The sequence below is a fragment of the Kryptolebias marmoratus genome, linkage group LG22 (genome assembly GCF_001649575.2).
Source record: "Kryptolebias marmoratus isolate JLee-2015 linkage group LG22, ASM164957v2, whole genome shotgun sequence".
NCBI classification, from domain to species: Eukaryota; Metazoa; Chordata; class Actinopteri; order Cyprinodontiformes; family Rivulidae; genus Kryptolebias; species Kryptolebias marmoratus.
Window position 1 is genome coordinate 21793717 of NC_051451.1, and position 22611 is coordinate 21816327.

Genomic DNA, 22611 nt, shown 5'->3' on the forward strand with positions numbered 1-22611 from the left:
AAGCGCGAGTGAATATTGTATGTCACAGCAGCTCTTTTGACAAGACTGAATTAAACTCCTACAGCTAGGAAAGAACAGAGAGATTTGTCCACAACTGTGAAAATTACAGGCCCCTTTTGAAGGTAAGAGAGGCACTTTTAGCAGTAGGGGGTTGGATTTTTAGAAAAAAAAGGCTGTGATGTCTACATGTTTGATGTGAAAAATAATATAGTTCAACATTTGGTGGAAGTTAGACAAATACAAACCATTGAGAGAAAATATTGCTTCTATCTGCATGATAAAAAAATAAAAATAAAGCTGCAGTTTTTGCTTTAATACATTTTAGTTTAATGTTCTTTTTTGTTTTCTTCCTGGGCTGGGAGTGTTGTGTTGTGTGGATTGAACTAAAATTTAGTGTGGTAATAGTTGAGATCCAGCCCCAACTTATACTCCAAGAGCCAACTGACTGAACAAGTTCTGTTTTCAACACTTTGCCTTGAACTAGGAGTCAACTCTGTATGTCTGTTAGCAGAGTATCTCATGAACCAATCAATGGATCTCAGAAGATAATCATTAGATGTACATCTTTAACCTTTTCCCAAGCTCAAATTCCAGCATCACATTTTTATTTCATTTGATTTGTATGAATTATGTGCACTTGAGAACAGGTTGTGAAACAGGAAAGGTGAAACTGGACCTGCAGTCTTGGAAATGTGGGCCAGGAGTTTTATATTGGCCCATATACAGAAAAGCACTGGCAAAGCCAAAGGAATGTATAAAAGAGAAGCTTTTCCTTCTTTTAAACATTTGGTTTTGATGTTGCTCCAGCTAAGACTGGCTTGATCATACAGATATTGTCTGAACTGCCAAACAACATGAATCTATGCCTTTTTCTTGCATTTCAAAAATGATAATCATGATGGGTCATCAGCTAATCTGTCATAGCACTGAAATATTTTTTTATTTTATTTATTTAACTTTTATCTACCCAGACAAATCCCACTGAGATCACAGATTTCTTTTTTAAGAGAGGCTTGGGCCTGAAAGCAGCCTAAACGTGCATGGTTTTGGACTGTGGAAGGAAACTGGAGTACATAGAGAAAACCCACGCAAAAACGAGGGGAACATGTAAACTCCACACACAAAGACCCCAGGTCTAACCCAGGGCTTGAAACCAGGATCTTCTTGCTGTTTGGGAACAGTGGCAATCACTAATCCAATGTGCTGCCTAAACTTACTGCTTACTGGGAGTAAGCAAATTCTCCTCATTAGGTTTGTATCTATTATTTCTGATCTAAACCAGGCAAAAGTCAAAGTCATAATCTTGTCAGAGTAATCCTTACAATAACTCATGTTAAAATGTGTGCTGCAGAGGAAAATTGATGGAACACAACCTCTATATTTTAAAAACATGTTCATTACATGGATATGTTTTTTAACCTTCCTGTGGCCTTCGGGTAAAATTGACCTGAAGTTACAAGGGTTTCGCTCCCTCTCTTCACTTATGAGGGCTTCAGGAGGGATATAATAATCCCTCTCAAATTTATAATGAGCTAAAAATAACATGAAATAAAGACAATTGTTTGAAGGCAATTATTTACATTAAAATGCCAATCAGATGTATTGTGGGTGAAGCTGGTGTTTGTTTTGTTTTTACCAAATAAATTGTCTGAGGGAGAACAATGTTGGTGGATGGTATTAGCCATCGGACCCCCCTGACTGCCACATATGGACAGCATGCTCAGGCACTGAGTCACGCTGCAGACCAACAGAAGAGCCTCTTTAGTAATCAACCTCATGGTTATGAAAGAAAAAAAGATACTGAGATGATGCAAGGACAGTATGTGGGCTTCTTCTCTAGATAATAGCATAATTGTGTCTTCTGCTCTTATGGCTCGTCACAGCCTCTATGGTCTTAATTTTCCCTCTCGTTGTGTGTCACATGGCGCCCAGAGCCCCATTCTGGTGACATTCAAAACATCATTCATGGACTGATCTGTGAGTGATGATGTCGTGATAATCCTAAAAGGAATGAGGATGGGGAGGGAAGCGCAGTGTGAGATATGTGGGTGAAGTTTGAAGTTGGTAGTGTTTCGGCTTTTCAGGGCCCCTCAGAAAGAGGCCTCCTACTGTCCCCTGAGTATGTGACTCCTTTGACTCCATTCACACCCAACACCCCATGTTTGCTGTGTTTCTTCAGGGTTTAAAAACAGACTGATTGAGTTTTGACCATAGCTGGTGTTCTTAGGGAAGGGCCCAGGTTCAAGCAAACATCTGTGTGTAGATGGATGGTGTTGAGACTTATAACCTCAGTAATATTAGCACATGAAAGGTAGAGTGACTGCAGGAGGGCCATTTTAATCGCTCATAGGGGCCCCCCTATTAGCCCCCCATTTATTCGCAAACAGACACATACTGCTGTTATGTGCGGCATGTTAGCCACATCCGCCGCAGTTGTTCACTTCTTAAAGAAGTTCAGCTGAATCATTTTGTCATAATTATGATTAATGTTCCGTAGGGTTACTGGCAGTGTTAACGCATTTCACAACACAAAGTGCTCCCCCCTTTTTACACAATCAGCAGCTCATTTACAAATCATTACTTGAGTTGTGGTAATGTGCAACAAGTCATCTGATACTACAACAGCTACAACTCCTCTAATGTTTCCCTTTGGGAGTGTGAGCTTGGTGCACTTAGTGCCCCAGGACAGTGGTCTGGTGTGGGCCATGGGTGGGAGGTGTGTGTGTGTGGAGGGGTTCTTAACAACAAAAAAGAATGCAGGCAGTTGAGATAAAGCAGAAGCTGAGGTTGCAATTTTCTCAGTATAAAAATATCTTTCAGACAAATAAAATATAAGTGCCAAAAATAAGGCTGTTTTCTGCAGGGCAGGAGGATGAGCAGCAATTACACCTCTAATACAAAATAGTTCCAGTGCTAATGAATATCATATCAATGAGAAGACTGCAGACAGTTCTATTTTGATCTCTAAGAAAATTTCAAAGATTTCAGTAACACTTGCAGTGCATACTTACTGTCTGTAGGTTTAACTTAAAGTTAAAGTAACTTAAATCTACTCAGACAGTGTCAGTATGTCTTATTTTCTGACTGAAACAACCCCATTTTTTGTTTGTTTTTGTTTTGCACATTCCTTAGAAGGTATTTTATTTTCTAAACACAAGATTTTAGCTCAGTATCTGTTAAATTGACTGAGCTATAGCTATTTTTGTTTTTGCTAAGGTTAATTAGCTTTGGTGGCCATCTTGAATCAAGCTGACTCCACAAGTTAATCAGTTGTTGATCTACATCCAGGATTTTTTTTTTGAGAGTTTAAAAAATGTCCACTGATTCATGAGTAGAATATTTTTACTTTTTGTTTTCAACACTGCATGGATAAGATCTAAATTTGTCCAGAGACTGGTTTGTAAAGAATAAATAAATCCAAACCTAATGATGAGAATGTGCTTATGCACAGTTTTTCAGTGGTGTGACTGATTATGATTAAAGTTAAAGGCCCTTCAAGATGACCATTTTTGAAATGCAAGAGAAAGGCATAAATTTATGGTGATTTGCAATTTAGACTTTCAAAATAATTAAAGCGATCCACAACCTGATGTTAACAGCAGTGTCTGTTTCTTTTCTTAAACTTCAGTTTACACCAGTAAAGAAATACTTTGTTTGCTGTTTCTGCTTTTTTCTTTTTGCTCAGTTTTAGACTCTAACGCAGAGTGTCTAGGAATTCAGAGAAACAAACTTTCAACCAGAAAAAAGGAAAAAATGAATCCCACATGACACCTAAATATCTTTCCCTTAGTAATTGACTTTGTGCTCTAAGCTATTTGAAAAGGAGGTAGAACAAAGAAATGTGAAGTTTCCCATTGAGTAATCAAAAAGGAAACTATTTCTCCCCCCAACTCCTAAGAAAATGTTTACTGCAGCAAATAGTCTTCTCAACAAGTCAGACAGAACAAAGTTTTGTTTTGTAAACACAGTGGGTTTTCATTAAACCTGAACTTTTGAGTTCGTAGTAGATAGAATGTGAACAGACATTTATTTTACAAAAAACAGCAACTTAAAATTATATCAGATTCAAGTTCAGTTATGTGCTTATTGTATCAGTTCAAACATTTAAAAACTGTGATTTGTCAGAAATATCTTGGTAGGTTTTATTTTCTCCAAGAGGTAATTTCTGTGCATCAGCAGTAATATGACCTTTGACATTTCGGCTTTTTGAAGAGCTGTCCTGTTGCGTTTAGGACCATTTCAACCACTAACCCTTGCAAATTCAAATAAAAGAAAACTAGATTCAATCATCAAAAAGCCTACATATGGGCCTAAATGTCGTTATCTATCTTAGTTATCAGCATAAACGCAATACATTAAAATACATCAAACTAGACTTTAACATGGTTGTGACAATAAAATATATTTATACCAAGTAAAACGTTCACTATTTAAGGGGTTCTTTGCAAGAAAAACTCATACCCCTTTGTTTAAAGCTCCTGAAAAATCTCAGTTTGAAGGGCCAGATTGACATCCCACTACATCACATTCTATTCTCAATCCCAAAATGTAGGGGTGGGGCTAAGGCACATGTGTCAAACTCCGTTCCTTGGGGACCACTCTCCTGCATGCTTTAGATGTGTGCTTGCTTTAAAACACCTGGTTTAAATGAATGGCTTGTGGATATGGTTCCGGAGAACTTGATGATTTGGCGAGGAGGTGATTAATCCATTCGAATCAGGTGTGTTGGAGCAGGAAAAACCTAAAACTTCCAGGACAGCGGCCCTCGAGGCCTAGAGTTTGACACCCCTAGGCTAAGGGAGGAATTATTATTCAGCTAAATGCACACACGCACATAGACACACACAAATTCACACACAAAAACATAAAAACTGACCTTGGTTAACTTGACCATTTTTTTTGTTTTTATTAAAAACGTGTATGAAGAGCATCAATGTTCAATGAGTCCTTCTTGAAGTGGCTATAAGACCCTCCATTACCCTCTCTCACACACATGTACAGCCAGACAAAACGATATTTTATATTTTCATGCTTTATATTCATGATGAATCACCGTTAAGTGGAGTTTCATTGACTGAACATCTGGGAACCCTTACAGCTAAATACGGAGGGAATCTGGGACTCAGTACTATAAGTTAAATGAACACAGAGATTTCTGTGTCATTTTTTCCATATCGCATGACAAATCTTTGTTGATCTGTCAAGGTGTCAGTTTTTTTTTCTGACATTGTGGTTAAATTCCGAACCTCAGCAGAATTCTGCAGGCAAAACTGAATATATTTTTCATATGTTTTCTCCTGTCTTGTACATTTCTCAGCCACTGGCAAATACCAAAGGGATGAGTGTGTGTCTGGGTTTTGTTTGTCAAGATATTTAAAAATTTTTTACAATTCTGTCAGTCACAAAACCCTCTGTTGTTCTGTGCCATAGCCTCTAGTGATAATGTAGCTGCCAAATTTTTGGGGCACTGATGTAGCGTGGAGTTAAAAAAAAATGTCATGAATACAAATATGTGTATCCATAAATAGCAGAGAAGCACAAAGTGTTGAGACATGCTAGAAATGGTGGATGATCATGTATTTGTCTGAGTCTCCGTGTGTGTGTGTTTGTCTGAAGCAAAATATCTCATAAAGTACTGAATAGATTTAAAAGAAATTCTCAAAAGTTAATCGTTGCGTGTAGTTCTACATCTGATTAACTTTTGGAGTCAATTTTAGTCACGATGGCTGCTGCAGTTAATCAGCCTTAGCAAAGACAAAAAAATATATATTATAACTCAGATGATTTTACATATATTTAGCTAATATTTGCCATTGTAGCAGCTAAGTCTCTTACCCAACACATATTCCAAGCACTAACTAATCACACAAGATAAGTTTTTAAAACTTTGTCATTTACTTTTGGAATCAGTACTGTCTGTTTGTGAGCTTGAACCACTAGACAAGTTTTAATGCAACCTTCAGAAAATGATCTCTGCATGCACATCTACAACTGATTAACTTTTGGAGTCAACTCATTTCAAGACGTCCATAGCCAACTAACCTGAGGAAACACATAAATGGCTCTAACTCAACCAGTTTTTACAGATATTGAGGTAAAATTTAGTAGTTGTGGCTAAACTTCAACCCCAACTCATTCTCTGGACCCTCATTTTTCATTAACTGTTTGTGTCAACCCTGTCTGCCTGTTTGCTGATGAATCAGTGGATGGATTGTAATGAAAGTCTCAGACAATAATTATTGGATGTACATCTACAACTGTTTAATGTGTGGATTCGGTGTGATTCAAGATAGCCACCACAGCTATTTAACCTTAGGAAAAACAAAATTGACTATAACCTTGTCAATTTTATATGTTTAGATCTAAAATTTGGTGTAGCCGTGTAAGATTGTGTATAATGTCATTACGAGGTTTGACCAAAATGGCTGTAACTTTGTTCCTTCTCAGCATAATCTTAGTTTAAAACTCAGATATAAAAGGCAGCAGTCAATACGCATTATTTTAAGGAATGCTAAGCCTTTCAGTTTGAGACTATTTTGGCCTCTGTTTTGTCCTTTGTTTTTTCTCATCTCAGTGATTAACTTCATTCACATAATTCACTCACATAATGGTCATACTACAAACAGAAAACAGTAACCTTCATGTAGGAAATGCTTGCAAATGTGCATTCAAGTATGTGTTAATAGAGATGTTTCAAATTTAACAACATAGTCTTTGTTCACTCTCAGACAGCATTGTTGTCTTTGAACAGTTGTTCTTTCAGGGGTGTCTTTTTATCTACAAAGTTGCACCAATTTACAGCTGATTACATCGGTAGGAAGAGATAGTTTCTCACATTTGGTGATGAGGTGAACTGCATGTGCAGATCTGAAACAAGATTTTTTTAGGACTGATGCCCAGCTAGCTTTAGGTACAAGCACAGCTCCAAGGAAGATCAGTGATGCTAATCTGCCAAATATTCATTTAATCATAATGTTTTGTTCTGCTTCAGTAAACATGATGTTCAGATGCATTAGTCTTCTAACACATCTCATTTATTTTCTGCAGTCTCATGTTTAATGGAGACTTACCTCTTTATATCTTTGCATTGGTTGTTTTGTTTCTCATCACACATTTTATATAAATGACCTAACTTTACAAGCTTTTCATGATTTCCTCTCCTTTTTTCCCTAGCATTTCCCCCTTGATTTTCCATTTGTAATCTGCACATAAAATTTAAACCTTTTACGCCTCCGCTTTACAAATCCTCAGGCTTCCTGGCACCAGTCACAGCACCTGCATAGTTTAACTGGTGGGTGTGTTGGCATCAGCCCGGGGGAAACAATGAGCTATTATAAACTATTGCAAACAACTGCTTTGTATTAGACAAATTTTTCACTTTTGTTTGTTTTGCCTTGCAGCCCACACAGATTAGTCAGCACTGATGTAAAAGATCAACTAAGAAAAGGCAAATGACATTTGACTTTTTGTTGTTCTGAAATGTTTAATTGATTTAGTGTCACAAAACAAATATCTTTGAATAGCTCATTTATATAAGCATCTTCCTCTGGATCCAGAAAAATAAAATAAAGCTGCTTAATCTTCACATTACTGTTTCTACCTGCAGAATCCTGTGGCAACATCAGTTCAACACAGACTTTTATTCCTGTGATTAAATCTGAATGTTTTCCTTTTCTGGTCATAACACCACAGCTTCCAGCCCACCGGGTGTGACTCAAACTGGATATCAAAGCGAACCAGTTCCAAAATGGGCAGCCAATCAGCTTCTCTTTATCTATGCTTGATGTTTCAATCAGGAAACCACTCACATCTCAGCTGCGCTCTGCAGCACATAATACCCTTAGAGGAAAGTTAAAAGTTCATCCCTTTTAGTGCTAATGTTTTCCTAATGACTGCTTGTTGAGTTAATAGTTAAATAGCAAGCAAGGTCATTGTCCTTGCCTTTAATTTGCCCTTGCGAGTAAAGCCAAACATATGTTCTCACATGAAAGACTTGCATTTACCCTTTAACCTGCTGGTACAGGAAGATTATGGCAGCTGCATTGGCCCCAGTGAACATTGCTTTACACTGATCATAAATGTCACCTAAACAAGAAGTGTGTAGGGACACAAATATGATTATGTAGGTTCATAACATGTACAAAAATGCACACATAAAAACTGTAATTTTTAAAGTTTTTTATATAAGTTTTACAATAAAAAAAAGATGGATGGCTCAGTTGTGAGAGTACAGTTCCTTCATTTAAATGTAACATATAAAAGTGTAAGAGTACAAAAATAAACTTTTGTATAACATTAATTTTACATATTACAAAGATTTAAATGAATAGATGTACAGTAAAGATCTAATAGATGCTAACTGTTAAATGCTACTAATTATTAGCGATACCAAAAAGCAAAACAGAATGATAATAAGCATTAAAAGTTTGACAAATAGCAGATGTTAGGGTTCAGAGTTAGGGATCAATTTTGTTTTTTAACACATGAATATACATCAGCTATAAAGTGCATTGATATATGCATGACATTTGTAGGTAGTCACATCCATATACATATTTATCCATTTGGGGCTTCTTTCCCAGCAGCTAACAGTGTTTGTGTGTTAGCTGCCCACATGGAAACTGTTCTCAGTTTGTTGTGCACCCTTCTTGGACGTGCACGTTTGTGCAAGCCAGATGGACACAAACTCTGACAGCTCTGATTGGTGAGCGTCAGGACTTGTTCTTCCCTCCTCTCCGTTAACTGATTCAACTTTATGATTCCAGTAAATTTTAGCTCATTGGCTGCTTAATTAAAAGTTTTCAGGAACCAGATGTTCTTCTTTTTGAAATCACAGAGAGAAAAGGCATATGGGGTGGATCAGGGTTGCACAAGCACAGCCACAGCACAGCTCAGGAAACACTCAAGCTCCTTTGGCGTCCTAACTTCTATCACAAAAAAAGAATGTAGCTGTAGTTTTTATTTGGATGTTGAGTTCAGACTGGGGGCAGCTGGTACCCACTGAAATTCCTCGGTGCCAATTAGCTTAAACTTGCTCTTTTTCTGGAGGATGAATTATTCATTGTTCGCCATTTTAAATCATTTGAAAACATAGATGTTCATGACAAACAGATCCGATGTTTAGACTAATTTCATAGCTAAACAAACCAGACTCTCTTTCCTACGAAAGTCATGTTTGCTGTGGACACAAATCTCTGCTTTTTATAAACACTTTGGCCCCAGTTTATGTGCTTTTTATTAAAGGCCAGTGGGGCATCTCCAAAAAATTAAAAATCTCTTTACTGTTTAATGTCCATTAATCAAAAGGTATATACAGTATGGTTAGCAAAACAAACATTCACATAGATAATGGCACTTGGCACCAAACATATTTGCTAAAAAAAGTGAGGGTGATGGTGATAGCACACAGCTGAGTTGGTGTTCGTAGTGAAGAGGTTTAGCTTTGTTCCATGCAAAAGGCTGCAGCAGAGCAGACGGACAGGTGCTGTATAACATATTAGATGACCTTGCGAGACATATCTGTGATGAACGACTTCAGTTGACTTGCTTGACTTTCTTCATCCTGGAGAGAAAAAGGAAGTTTAATTTATGAGAACAAACACGAAGACAACAGAGTCAGGGTTATAAAAAAACTTAGAACTGAGTATAAAAATAACTTCGGCAAAAAAGTGTCCAACTGGATAATTGAATGCTAACCAGCGACATCATTTTGGCAAGTATTTGCTCAAGCAGCAAAAGCTCAGAAAACATTTTGTTCCAAGCTGTCAAATAAAAACAGCTGCAACACATTCACAAAGTCCAAAAAATGTTTTAAACCCACAACAAAGAGCTGAACCTCTAGACAAAAACATCTTATTTTAATTTTGTGTTCAGATTTGATTAATTGCATGTTTAACAATGAACTTTTGCAGAGCATTATTTTGCTGAATGATGCACCCACCTCTCTGCGTAAACCCTATAAAACACCATAAACACATGGACATGGGTGGCCTGTTTATTGATAGCGAAACTATATTTTTCCACATTTAAACCAGAATTAAAAAGAATAAAACCATAGTTTTGTTTACTAGACTAAAACGCAGAATAATCCATGGGTTACATCAGGGTAATTTGTACTCTTTGTGAAAAAGTTTATCCTTTCGACTCCCTATTGGCTGTGTGTGTAACTGGAAACACATTGGGTCTGGATTTATTGTAAACAAGAATTGTTATGCAGAGAGAAATTTACACCTCAAATCAAGGTTTCCAAAATCATCTTTGAGACGGATTGCAGGACCATGGACTCATCAGTCAGTGGGGAAATATGGCACAAATCAGACTAATGCAGAAGTGCCTTTAATTTTTTATTCAGTTTTGAGCTTTTTTAAAACTGTATTCTCACACATTGCCAAAGGTGAAAGATGATAATGCTTTTGCCTGTGTCATTGTTTGTTTGTTTGTCTGTGGTGTTATTGAAATATCTGATGAACCAGAGGATGGATTTTAATGAAACTATCAGAAAGTAATGACATGATCTTGAGCAATTGAAAAAAATGACTTAAATAAAGCATAATTTACAGATACTGAGCTAAACTTGGGTGTGATATTGGCTAAGTACTATTTCCAATACATACTTTGAGCACTACACATGTTTGTTTAAACATTTGATATTAACTTTGGGTGCCAACCCTGTCTGTCTGTTAGCAAAATAGCTCATAAACCACTGAATGATTTTTATGAAACTCTCAGAAAGTAATTATTGGATATACGTCTACAAGTGATTAACTTTTGGAGTTACCTCAATTCAAGTTGGTTGCCACAGCTAATCAAACTTAGCCAACACAAGAATTCCTATAACTACGTCAATTTAGCAAATATTGAGCAAAAAGTGTCCTCAACATATTCTCTAAGTGCTATCATATGCATAACGTAATTTACAAGATTTGTCTAAAACAGCAATCACTCTGTCATTTCTCAGGAAAAGCTGATTTTTATTTAAAACTCAGGCATTTAAAATAGTGGGTGATATGCACTTGTTCAAAGAAAACTATGTTTTTCATGCATTTTAGTATAGTTTTTTATTATTATTATTTTTACCTCTTACAACACAGGGGACTTTTTCTTTCATTTAACAAAAATAACTGCATGTGGAAACTTGATCCCACTAACTTAAAAAAGAAAAACATCTTCTCCCTTTAGGCAAGACGAGGTAGTCGATGGGAAAGATTTTTAGCCTCTGTCAGTAATTTAAATTTAAATGTAGAATGCCAAATTTTTCAAATAATATTTAGATAATAAAAAGTTGAAGCTTTCTGTTTCATACTGTTCTATCAACTTAAATTATTTTATTCATTCAGTATCAAAATCTCTCTGCAGGATGTAAAGATTTTATAAAGCTGTTCTTGCAGACGCGGTTCTTATCTAAACAGTGATGAACAGAGATCAGCGCCTAATGCCAGCATATAGTAAGATCAGATTAAATGTGGTTTGCATTGTCCCACATCGAGCCCACAGTTTTTGTGTTAAAGGGGAATTAGTCTTGACTCCCACTTGGACATGTAGCTGCATGTTTCGGCATAAATTGAGTAACTGAAAACTGTCTTCCCCACAAAAATCTTTTGTTAGAAATCCCAACGTGAATGTGTGCATTACTTGCTTTAAATCTCTATGAAGTGGAAGCGATTTAACACCAGCTAAAGTCTAACAAAAGCTGTCAGAATTGTGTATTGTGTAGTCGGTACTCACTTGTTGATGGCGTTCTTCAGATACTGCTGCAGCCACCGGACCTCAGGGTTCACACACACCTCTTTGTTTGACTTCAGCTTGGCACTATTTGGAGAAAGAAAAAGAAGGGGAAAAAAATAAAATAAACAATTTAACTGAAGATGAAAGAGTAAATTATACCAAATCAGCAGCAGTGGGTATTCTAACACTTTTATCAAAGAGACTGAATTATCACTGGCTTGTTAGTTTGACACGTAAAAAAAAACAACCTTTCATTGTAATTTATAGGCAGACTGTGATACTGCTGCAGGAACACATGCAGTTCTTAAAGCTAAAAAGCCTAAAGATAAGTTTTTAAGTTTGAATATTTAATGCGTGATTTTTAGCTCATTAATATGCACAGTGTCATCCACCAATCCAAAACTCGTAAGGTTTAAAAACTGACCCAAAACTGATTATACTGTACGACAGTAAATGGGAGAACCTGCTTTGGGGCATTTTTAAGTGGCTTAAAATCATTGATTATGTTACTTTATATATTCCAGTTTCTTACCACAGACCAAAAACATGCATGTTAGGTTAACTGGTAAGTTGAAATTGTCCCTAGGTGTGAGTGAGAGCGTGGATGGTTGTTTGTCTCATGGCCCTGTGATGGACTTGCGACCTGTGCAGGGTGTCCCCCGGCTCCTCCACAGTGACTGCTGGAGGTACTAGCTCTTTGTGACCCAGAAAGGAGAAGCGGGTAAAGAAAATGGATGGATGGATGTTACATACATGCCTTTTTAAGATCTGCCAATTCTATTTTATGGAGCAGTTCCTACACATCTCCTCTCTGTAGCTGATTGTGTTGTTCGTGTGATGGTGTGTACTGTGTTTCACATTCACTGTCAGTCAAAAGGAGCACTTCCTGTGAATGTGTTGGAGAGTTACAAAAATAAAAGATCCCGCTTTCTGTGTATTTGTGGGTGATTGACAGAGGGGCGTGTGCGTACATATGCATGTGCAACTCTTTTCTCTTGGCCTGTCACTTCTTGGAGATTGATGGTGAGAAATGTCCAGGAAAAAGCCAAACTGTCAGAGTTTTCAGAGCTGACATGAAAAAAAATTTGGTTACCCTTTAATTCAACATGAAAAAAAGCACCACTTACATGACTTGGAAGGGGCAGTTTGGCGTGTGGATGAACCTGAGCTCTCGGATGTAGGCACGTGGGACGCTGTTAACAGCTGAACGACAGTAGCAACGCTCAACCAGGCTGATGGGCTTTGCTGTGAAAACAGGAGACAAAGTTCTGTTAAATAAAACAACATCCTTAGGAAAACGTGCTTATAGCATGCAGTTAAACTGATCAGATTCAACTGATAATTCACTCTGGAAATTCAGAGATTAGATTGTTCTTATGGAGGAGAAATAAGATTAATAATCTATTAAGCCATCAAATGGGTTGAAAGTCAACCAAAAGGGAAACACAGTATCCTCTTTGATAAAATGACAAGTTTAAGCATGAATACAGGACTCTAATCAACCCCAAACTGTTTTGTTTGACTTTGTAGCCCTTTTTGTTAAATAATTAATTACTCTTTTCCTGCAGGGTCTTGACATTTGAAAACTGACTGAAATGTTTGGGTTTGGCCCTCGTGCATCCTTGTTTTGATGCCCAACACAATAAACACAGACATCAGGAAATGCAAAAACCTGAACTCTTTCAGTAATAACTGTTTGGTCCTTTATGATGGAAGTGCATACTTTCCTTTTCAACTTCAGCTTTTGGATAAACGTACGCTCATGGCAAATTAATGTGGAAAAATAAATTGACACATTTCCTTTTTTTTTTTTTTCCTAATTTCTTTTTTTGGAACCGTCATGACAGAATACATGTAAAACAAATAAATGAATAAACGAAATTATCTTTGCCAGTTCATGCAGTTATTTGTTTTAGGACACATACAGAATGAAAGAGATAAGGGCAAAAGCTTTAATTAGGTTATTTTTTTTCTTTTTCTTTTAAATACAAACCGATTTTACCCCCCAGGACACAAACAGATGGTGAGATTGGAGATTAAACCCGACGCAAATTCTTTTTTACACTTGATGACAGAATTACCATGATAAAAAAGACGAAGCAGACATCAGTTAGGAGACCAAAGACGCCTTGGAGACTGCCTAATGCCTCAAATGTGTGTATTTAGGGGAAAACAACACAAAAGGACAAACACGTGGAACAGTAGGAAATTTCTTCGGCAGACATTAACAGCGTATTTACGCACCACAGAAAATGCCTTCTCCTCAATCCAGACTAAACTCATACATGGCATAAACATCCTTGAATTTAAGTAAATAAAGATTTAGAAATTATGAAAATAGTCTAATTTGCTTTAGGTTACATTTGCACATAAAATGCAGGATGATGGAGTTCAGAAACAACAAAAAGAAATAGATTCAGGATTTATTTCTATTGAAGAGCAGAAAAAACAGCAACGGTAAAATGAAAAAAGAAATGACTTTTTACATGTGCAGTTTTTGTGCTTTTTATTATTTTCTTGCAAGCTTTATATAAAAAGTAAATGACAGATAACTTTTTAATTGATGCATATTGGATTATTTTGCAGCAGCATAACATGAAAGTGCATCTGATCCTGAACCGAAGCGTAAAAATAGAAGAAAATCTCTACCTTGAGAACCAGGTGCGAATATGACCACAGTCAGCGCAGCCACGACTGTCAGCAGCTTCACATCCATTTTGCGTTACAAATTAAAATCTCCGCGTTTCGGTCCTGTTCAGAGTAAAGTCCAGAGGAACTGTGGCAGATGCACCGGGGCTCAAGTGTTAAATTACGCACCACAGTCAAGCCACTCGAAGAGAAGGAGACGACTTCCGGTAGATAAGAAAGTAAAGGCCGCTACGACTCATCAAAACGGAACTTCATGAAGTTATATCGGATTCAATAAATGTAAGAAACTTCAGGTTTTACGCGCAGTTTGTCACTCAGGGATGGATTTGCTGTCATAAAGTGAGTTTAACCGCTTTTATTTTGTAGGATGTTTCTATGTTTCCTTTGTGTTTTGGGGATTCCTTTTACAGGTAAAAAAAAAAAAAAAAGAAAACTGCACAAAATGTGACAAGACACTATTCCCCAGTCAAAGAGCACACACTATTCTTTCTTATGTGTAAACCAAAGCACTAAAAGCTCTGTTACAGCCAGGATCAGCAAATTTCATAACAAACACACTGAAGTTTAGTACATTAGCTGCAAAATACACATTACACTGATTAAACAAACAAAAAACAATTGATACATGTTTTTCTAAGTTGTTGTGTATCCAAAAACAGTTTTAAAGATTATTTTTCACCATAAACCTTTTCATAATAATTGAAAGCCTCAGGTGTAATTAGAGAGGACTCAATTTCCATTAAATAAAATAGTGACAAAATAACAAACAGACACCTCCAAGCTGTGTTTTCAAAAAAAGCAAACTGTCCTCATCGTAAGTGAATTCCTGACCAATTATGTATGCAGCCGTGTTGAAAATTTCCATACTGCTCAAGAGTGTGAGGGTGAGACTGTGCATTGTTTAGGGCATTATTGGAGCATTAAACGGGATGCAGATGTGAAGTTTGTCTTTGGATGTTTTGCTTTCATCGTCCTGTGCAAACCATTGTATGAATAATACAAGTAAATGTGAATTTTTAGGTTGTTTGAGTATAACACATCATGTGAGTTGTGTGTTCCTTTAATGTTTTAGTGCTGTTACTTAAAACGCCATTTGAGGCAACTTTTTTGAGTCAAATACTCCCAGCCTGACTAAATGGAATTCCACAATGTAAATATAATCTGTAACCCCTCACTCAGACGATCACAAAAGATGGTATTTACACAGACGGAGGATGTGTTTTGCTACATTTCTGTCTGAATCTCAGAGCAACATGAATAATGTGAATAAGTGCTCAGTTTGTATTTTCTGTTCTTTCTTTCTTCAGTTATTTGGAGACATAGCCTTTCATCCAACAACTGTGGGAAAGCATACCTCCTGCTGACAGCACACTTTATCATGAAAGTGCATTAGAATTAGAAAAGGGCTGTCTGAGGAGAGCAAATGTGTTGTTGCTTGTGATTACCAGCTTTTTTTGACAACTTTATGTAAGTTGCAATGACAATTTTGTCTGATGGTTTAAGTACTTTGGATATTTTTCTTGTAAATCTGATGTAGTTGAGTTAATAATTGTGTGTCTCTTCAGAGTGTTTGTATTTTCAATCCTAAATAGTTATTATTAATGAACCCATGAAGACCAGACATATGGTAGGAGATGCACACGGGGTGAAATCAGTTGACAGCTGAAAGGACATATTGACTTCTCTCACAGGACACAAAGACTACCCCAAGTGAGTGTGTGTGTATGATAGCAGATTCAAAGTGGAAACAAGTGAAAGCCAAAGTGTTTAATTGAGCTTCTCTCAGCTTGAGGTGAAGTTTAAGACCAGAAGTTTCCAGATCAAAGTGTTCCCGTCACAACTCATCAACTTGCTTGTTCCCACAACTTTTGCTTCACTTTTCTCCTCTGTGGCAGGCATTTGCACAAGCAGATAATATCAGAATGAAAGTGATTTCTCTTAAACCCAAACACCCACATACACACATGCAGGGGACTATGAAAGCTGTAAAAGGGAGACAACCTGTGACATGTCGTGGTAGACAAATCAAAGCACATCCAAGTATTTCAACATTGTTTTCTTCTAATGATGTGAATGAACTGTTGTATTGTGATTACATCAGCAAATTTGGCAGAACATTCTCTTGCCCAATTGTTTCACTATGTCTTGAATTTAAAAATCTGTTTTTTTAATCTCCTTGAAATGAAACAGCTCTGTACAGAAGATTGTTTGCATAAAAGAGTCACTTCTTGGAAACTGAAATGAAAGAAAACACTTAAGTGTGTTTCAGGTTGACTAAAATGGGAGGTTTGTGTAGTCTACATGTGGCACACATTCTGAAGATGTATGCTACCTGTTATGTGTTACTCACACCTGTCTGCTGTCCACTTTAAATTTGACTTGTGGTGCAGTTTTCTGTGGCCCATCTGTCCGCCTGTCTGTTTAGTGAGATCTCACTCCAGGGGTCCATCTCCTGTTTTCTCCATGAAACATTTATTACTGTACTCTCAAAGAGCCTCGTTTGACTGGGGATGCAAATCAAATGGTACGTTTTCCTCTGAAGTTCAGGAAAAGTATGTCTTCTGGGATTTTATAGAGATGGCACCAATTTATACAGTACATTTCTTTTTTTACTGCCCAGTCTACTTTTATGGCATTCAATAACTTATAATTCTAAAAACAATTTCTCAGCTGCAAAAAGTGATGTAATTTATTTTGCACTTCAAATAGTGAGTTATTTAGTTTCTCAAAACAGCAACACAGACATTTTTATGTAACTGTACTGTCTCTGTTTACTTCCTCCTTATTAGCTAGTAGCCTCATGCTGGTGGAAAGTATCTGAAATATTCTCTCAAAGATTGCAGTGGGACTGGATGCAGATCTCAAGGATGTGGGTGGTTTTAATGTTGCTGTGGACAGGAGCTGGCACTCAAAAGATAAACTGCGGATCCTGGCTGCAGCATTTAGTTTTAACAACAGTGATGGAGTCAACAAATGAAGCTGAGAGGAAGATTAAAGCAAGAATTTATTGTATAAATGCAAAGCTTTTAACTAATTTCCCAGTTGCAAACACATTTAAAATGTTAAATGGTAGACTAAAAAAGACAATTAAGTGAATTCAACTTGAGTTGAGTCATAAAAAAGGAGTCATTAACTGTTCAACATTTTCTTCAAAAAGTGTGTTTTATTTACTATTATTGATTTGATAAATATAATCAGCAGATATATTCTGCTTACGTTTTTCCACAGCTTCTACCTGGTAGACATGTAGTCCAATTATGGGTGGTCTTTGAAGTAGCCGGAATGGTGACCGGCAAGCACTCTTTTTAACTTACTCCACATGTGGCTTGAACTCTTGAGCAAGCCTGATCTGTGTTTTTTTTATCCTTTAAAGCTAGTAAACTATAAGCATGTCACACAAGTGCACTGACAAGTCAGTGTTCTGCTTGTATAAGCAGGTGTTGCAAAACTATGTGATGAAGAAGAACAGAGGCTGTTAAACTTTCATTGGGAGCTCATTTGTTTCTGTTAAAGCACAAGTTTACTCAAGTAAGTTACTGTACATATGCTTGGCTAAAATGTGTAAATGTTGTGGGAAAAAAATACTGTGATTCCATGAAAGAACGATAAATAAATAAATAGCCTATTAGCCATCTCAAACTGGGATCACTTGAAAAGTTAATCAGTTGTAAAAGTACATTCAGCTTAGTTTCAATAAAATCCATCAACTACTTTATTGCATAAAAGCAAAGCTTTTAACTAAATTTTCAGTTGCAAACATATTTAAAATGTTCAATTGTAGACTAAGAAAAGACAATTAAGGGAATTCAACAAAGGATGAGTGCAGCATTAATAGTCAAAAATCCTCAAGGGGAGGCTGGGAGAAGGTTTTAAAAATTGTTCTGTGTAGGTACATTCCTCCACAACAATGAGAAAGAGGATGAACTTCCTCATTAACATAAAAAGGATAGTTCATGTGAAGCAGAGGTTCAGAGGGTGCTACAGCACCCCCTGGTTTGTGCTAGAGGACATACATTTCCAAATAAAGAATAAATATAAAGTACAGATTTTATTAGTGCTGCAAATATTTGAATTCTAATCCTAACATGATATTGATAAGTTTTGGAAATCTGATAAAATTTTGCTATGGCTTAAAACTCATTGCTTCATGTACTATAGCTTTATTTTGTCATCTATTTTAGCCGAAAGTACCATTATTTTGCTTGGCATTGTTAGTTTGCTCACAGCACCAAACAAATGAAATATTCCATCAGCTATGCTCAGATCTGTTGATGTCGGTTATGTGGGAAGGTTGTGATCTTACTTGTTGTAGATAGCTTTTTGAACAGTTTGTTTGTAGAAATAGTTTTGTTTTCATCAAACTGATGAGCTAACAACTAGTCTAGGATGTGCCAAGACCAAACTGGATCGCTCCCATCTAAAAGCAACTCAGACATCAACAATTTCAAAGCAATTTTTGCAAACCCTATTTTGAATCTTTACATTTCTGTCAGTGTTACATTATTCTGGAAGCAATATTATGACATTCCTGCAGACCCAGATTGTACTGGAAATGCTTCAGCTATCTGCTGCTGCTGCTATTTGCCCTTCCACATAAAGTTCTACGTCAATAATTGTGCAATGCAGCTAATAAACACAAGCTGGTTTTTTTTAACAATTAAAGCATTTCAAAAACATGCATATCTTAGAAGCAGTATTATACTGTATTAAGGTTTACTGTCACTTGTTCAACAGCTTAAGTAAACTGTAGCTATTCACACAGTTTATTCTTGTCATTCACAGTGCTCTATACATTCTACATCTAATTACTGATTCTTTCTATACATCTGAATTCAAAATCCCCACACAGTCTAACCATAGCTACATTTTAGAGACTAGTTTTAAATATCTTTCTGTGTAAATATTAGAAAACCCTTCATTCTATTCTAGTGTTCATAAACAAATCTGCATGCTGTTGGTGATGAGGAGGAAAACCACAAATCTGCCACATGTTGGTTGTTAAACATTCCTTAAGCAACATTCACATTTAAAAAGAGACCATGTGGGCCAAGGGGCTGGGGTATGGATGGCTGAACGTATTATAGTGGAGTTGCCAGTTTCCATAGGTCAGACTTCGGTTTGAGGACGTACAGACAACTGGTCCCAGTAGGGGATCGACTACTGCTTCATTGAAGCTCTGAGTGGCTCATGCCTGCTGGCTCAGTCTTTTGTCTGGTTTCCTCTACACCCTCCAGAGAGTCACAAGACCTGGACTCCATGCCACCATATGGACCTTCTCAAACCCTGTCAACAAAGTCTGTATCCACAGACTCAAAGAAAAAACAACAGCCTGGACAATAGCTTTGTAATGGTCCATTTAAAGTCTTTCTAATAAAGCACACAAAAAAAGATAATTTCTGTTTCATATTTTCTCTTTCAGTTTGTCTCTTCCAGTAAAATGTACAATTTATTATTTTATTTCTGGTCTGAGTCATACTGAGACACACGAACTCAGATTCACTTCTTTTGCACTTTTTCACATTTTAAGTTTCACAGCAAAACATGACTCACGAGCAATCCCTTGCAGTTAAGACGCCAGAGATGTCTGCCATATTAACAAGAAACAGGAGTGTGTTTGAATTTCGATAATCCTTGCAATGCAGTGAAAAACGGCTCATTTTACATGACTCCATAAAGTCAGATTTAAAGCAAGTGTCAGTTCTTATGGTTTTTATCAGTTCATCTGTGAGTCCATGAAGGAGCACATGAAACCCAGATGGTGTGGAGCTGTTCACAGACTCATGGTGAATCCATTTAGTTTGACACCTGGTGCTGCCTGACCACGGGAACAAAAACCGCTCAGCTGCTTCAGTGATGTTGCCCAAGCAGAGCTGAGAAACAGCTCAGAGACACTTTAACTTTCACAGCAACTCCACTGAAGTGTGATGATATACTGTTGTCGCACAGTTAGGATGTTTTTTTATAGAAGGGAGGAATGCAGCTGCAGTTTATTGTCTTGATTCTTTTCAGAAAGCTTTTCACAGCTTCAAACACACCTAAGCTTTTATTTTGAAATGAAGTTGAGAAGTTCATTTTTGAATCTAAAGGACTAACATCTTGACTCCTGGCTGTAATCTCATCTTTTAAACATGTTGGTTTGGTTTGATTCTTTCAGCATCGTTTCTAAATTCTGAATAAGTTGCAATCAGTAAACCAAGAGCTTGTGTGTACAGAAACATTTGTCCTCATGGTTGTTACCATTTTGCAACTGTACATAAACACACATTTAACACAAGGATAGACACACATACCCAGATGCACTTTTTCTCACAGGCAAAAGCCCCTGTAGTTTATTTTGTCTCTGAAACTGAAAACCACAACACAAACAATACGCCCCGTGCTTCAGTCGCAGCCACATGTTTAATTCAAGACAAAAGCATTGACACACAATCTCTTTTCCACATTTACCTCCCCTTTCTTTTAGTCTGTTTCACTTGCAATGTTCAGTGTCTCCTTAAACAGCTGTTGGTTTTGGTGACTAATTAAATCCGATTTTACACTGACAGAGTGATCTACAGTCACCATCATCCACAGAGAGATGTGTTTGCATTTGTTTGGAAATGATAGCATAAACTCATCAAAGGCTAATGACAAGATTGAGAAAAATTATCCTTGCAAAAGAAAAAAAAGAGGTAAAACTAAATTCTGTCAGTACACCAGCAATAATGTGCAGATTAAAAATAATTACATTTAGCCAACATTCTATTTTGTGCAAATATTCACTGAATGCCCCAGTAATATCAAAGGATAATGTGAAGGCAAGGAATACTTTCATGAAAGCAGTGTACCCCAATTTAGCCACATTTTATTTTATTTCCACTTCACTACCTCTGGTTTCAGACAACTCCCCCGCCCCAAGGTTCTTCTATTCTCAGTTCTCCAATGAGCTGTAACATCACAGCTGCTGCCCCATTGCTGCTTTTTCGTGCCCAGGTCACTGCATAAAACACTAAAAGAGCGTTTAAGGAAATAGGCTACAGCTGTCACTCAGAATGACAGAGCATTTAAATATCACTGTCACTTTTATGTGTTTTCTTTGTAACTTAGTGAGGGTGTAATAGTAGGTAGCAATGCAGCTCTGTGTTCCTGGGCACAGGCGCTGTGGCTGCAATCAAAGATCTATTAATCAGAATGAGGAAACAGCACTGTCAGAGGAGCAAAGACAGATTATCTTGTCCTTTTTCACATGGACAAATATGAGATATTGTTACATGCTATTCATCCTGCATGGTGTCTTTGAAGTAATTCCCAAGCTGGGAAGGGAAAGGCTATTTTTCATGAGGGCATAAATGAACATGAAGAGGATTATGTGTACAGATTGGCTTGCATGTGCGAGAACACAAAAAACATGAACACAAAGACACAAACAACAGCCTATACATTGAAAATAAAGGCTGAGTATTCCTTGAAGTAATGCAGATTACCTGGCACCTTTCATGCAAGTTTTAAACTAAAGTCATCTCATGTTAAGAAAGGATAGAAAAATAGTTGTTTTCGGTCAAATCTTCTAAAATATGTTTTGTGAGATTTCAAAACACTTGCAGTATGTGTTGTGAATAACTCTCAGCTTCTATGACACTAAATAGTAGTTTAGTACATTTAAAGCTGATAATTTTTCTGTTAAATAATGTTAACCATCTGTGGTGGCCATCTTAAATTGGGGTGACTCCAAAAGTTAATCAGTTTTATTTGTACAACCAGGGATTACATTCTGAAAGTTGTAATAAAATCCATCCAGTGGCTCATAAGATATTTACTAACATTTCAGAGAAACAAACTCAAGCATGCACACAGACACGGGCATAAACAACACCTTTGGTTTCAGGGACAGGTGATAATTAGACTTTATTCTTTTGTAGGATTAGACTGGGCTGAGGGATCATAAATATTCCTTGATAATTGTGATGCCTGCACAACAGGCGTTGACATATTGGTTGGTTGGACTGAGGATATTTGCCTCTGCTCCTCTGTTTTTCCTAATGGACCGTGCGATCAGAGGGGCCTCCTGGAGGTTCACTAAAAGCAACACATGTACATCACCAGCATCTGGAGCAAAGAGGGTAACAAATGAACACGGGGTGCAAAGGAAAAGATAGAAATGAGAGAAAACAGGAAGCAGAGTCAACAGTGGGTAAAGAAAGAGGAGAAGAGCTTCAGATGATATAAGAGAAAGACAGCAATGAGAGGTGAGGAAGAAAA

The 22611-nt window shown here is 37.0% G+C and overlaps 1 protein-coding gene across 2 annotated transcripts; it reads right to left on the reverse strand.

Moving 5' to 3' along the window:
- Window positions 1–8161: 8161 nt before the first annotated feature.
- On the reverse strand, window positions 8162–14534 carry cxcl12a (chemokine (C-X-C motif) ligand 12a (stromal cell-derived factor 1)). Of its 2 annotated transcripts, XM_017412749.3 has the most exons (4): window positions 14374–14534; window positions 12852–12969; window positions 11725–11808; window positions 8162–9562 (listed from the first exon to the last, which is right to left on the reverse strand). In XM_017412749.3, exons 1-4 carry the CDS (start codon window positions 14438–14440, stop codon window positions 9535–9537), a joined length of 297 nt encoding a protein of 98 aa, XP_017268238.1. In that variant the 5' UTR covers window positions 14441–14534; the 3' UTR covers window positions 8162–9534. The 2 variants fall into 2 exon arrangements, with proteins under 2 accessions (XP_017268238.1, XP_017268239.1); XM_017412750.3 differs by lacking the exon at window positions 8162–9562 and having other exon boundaries at window positions 11721–11808.
- Window positions 14535–22611: the final 8077 nt, after the last annotated feature.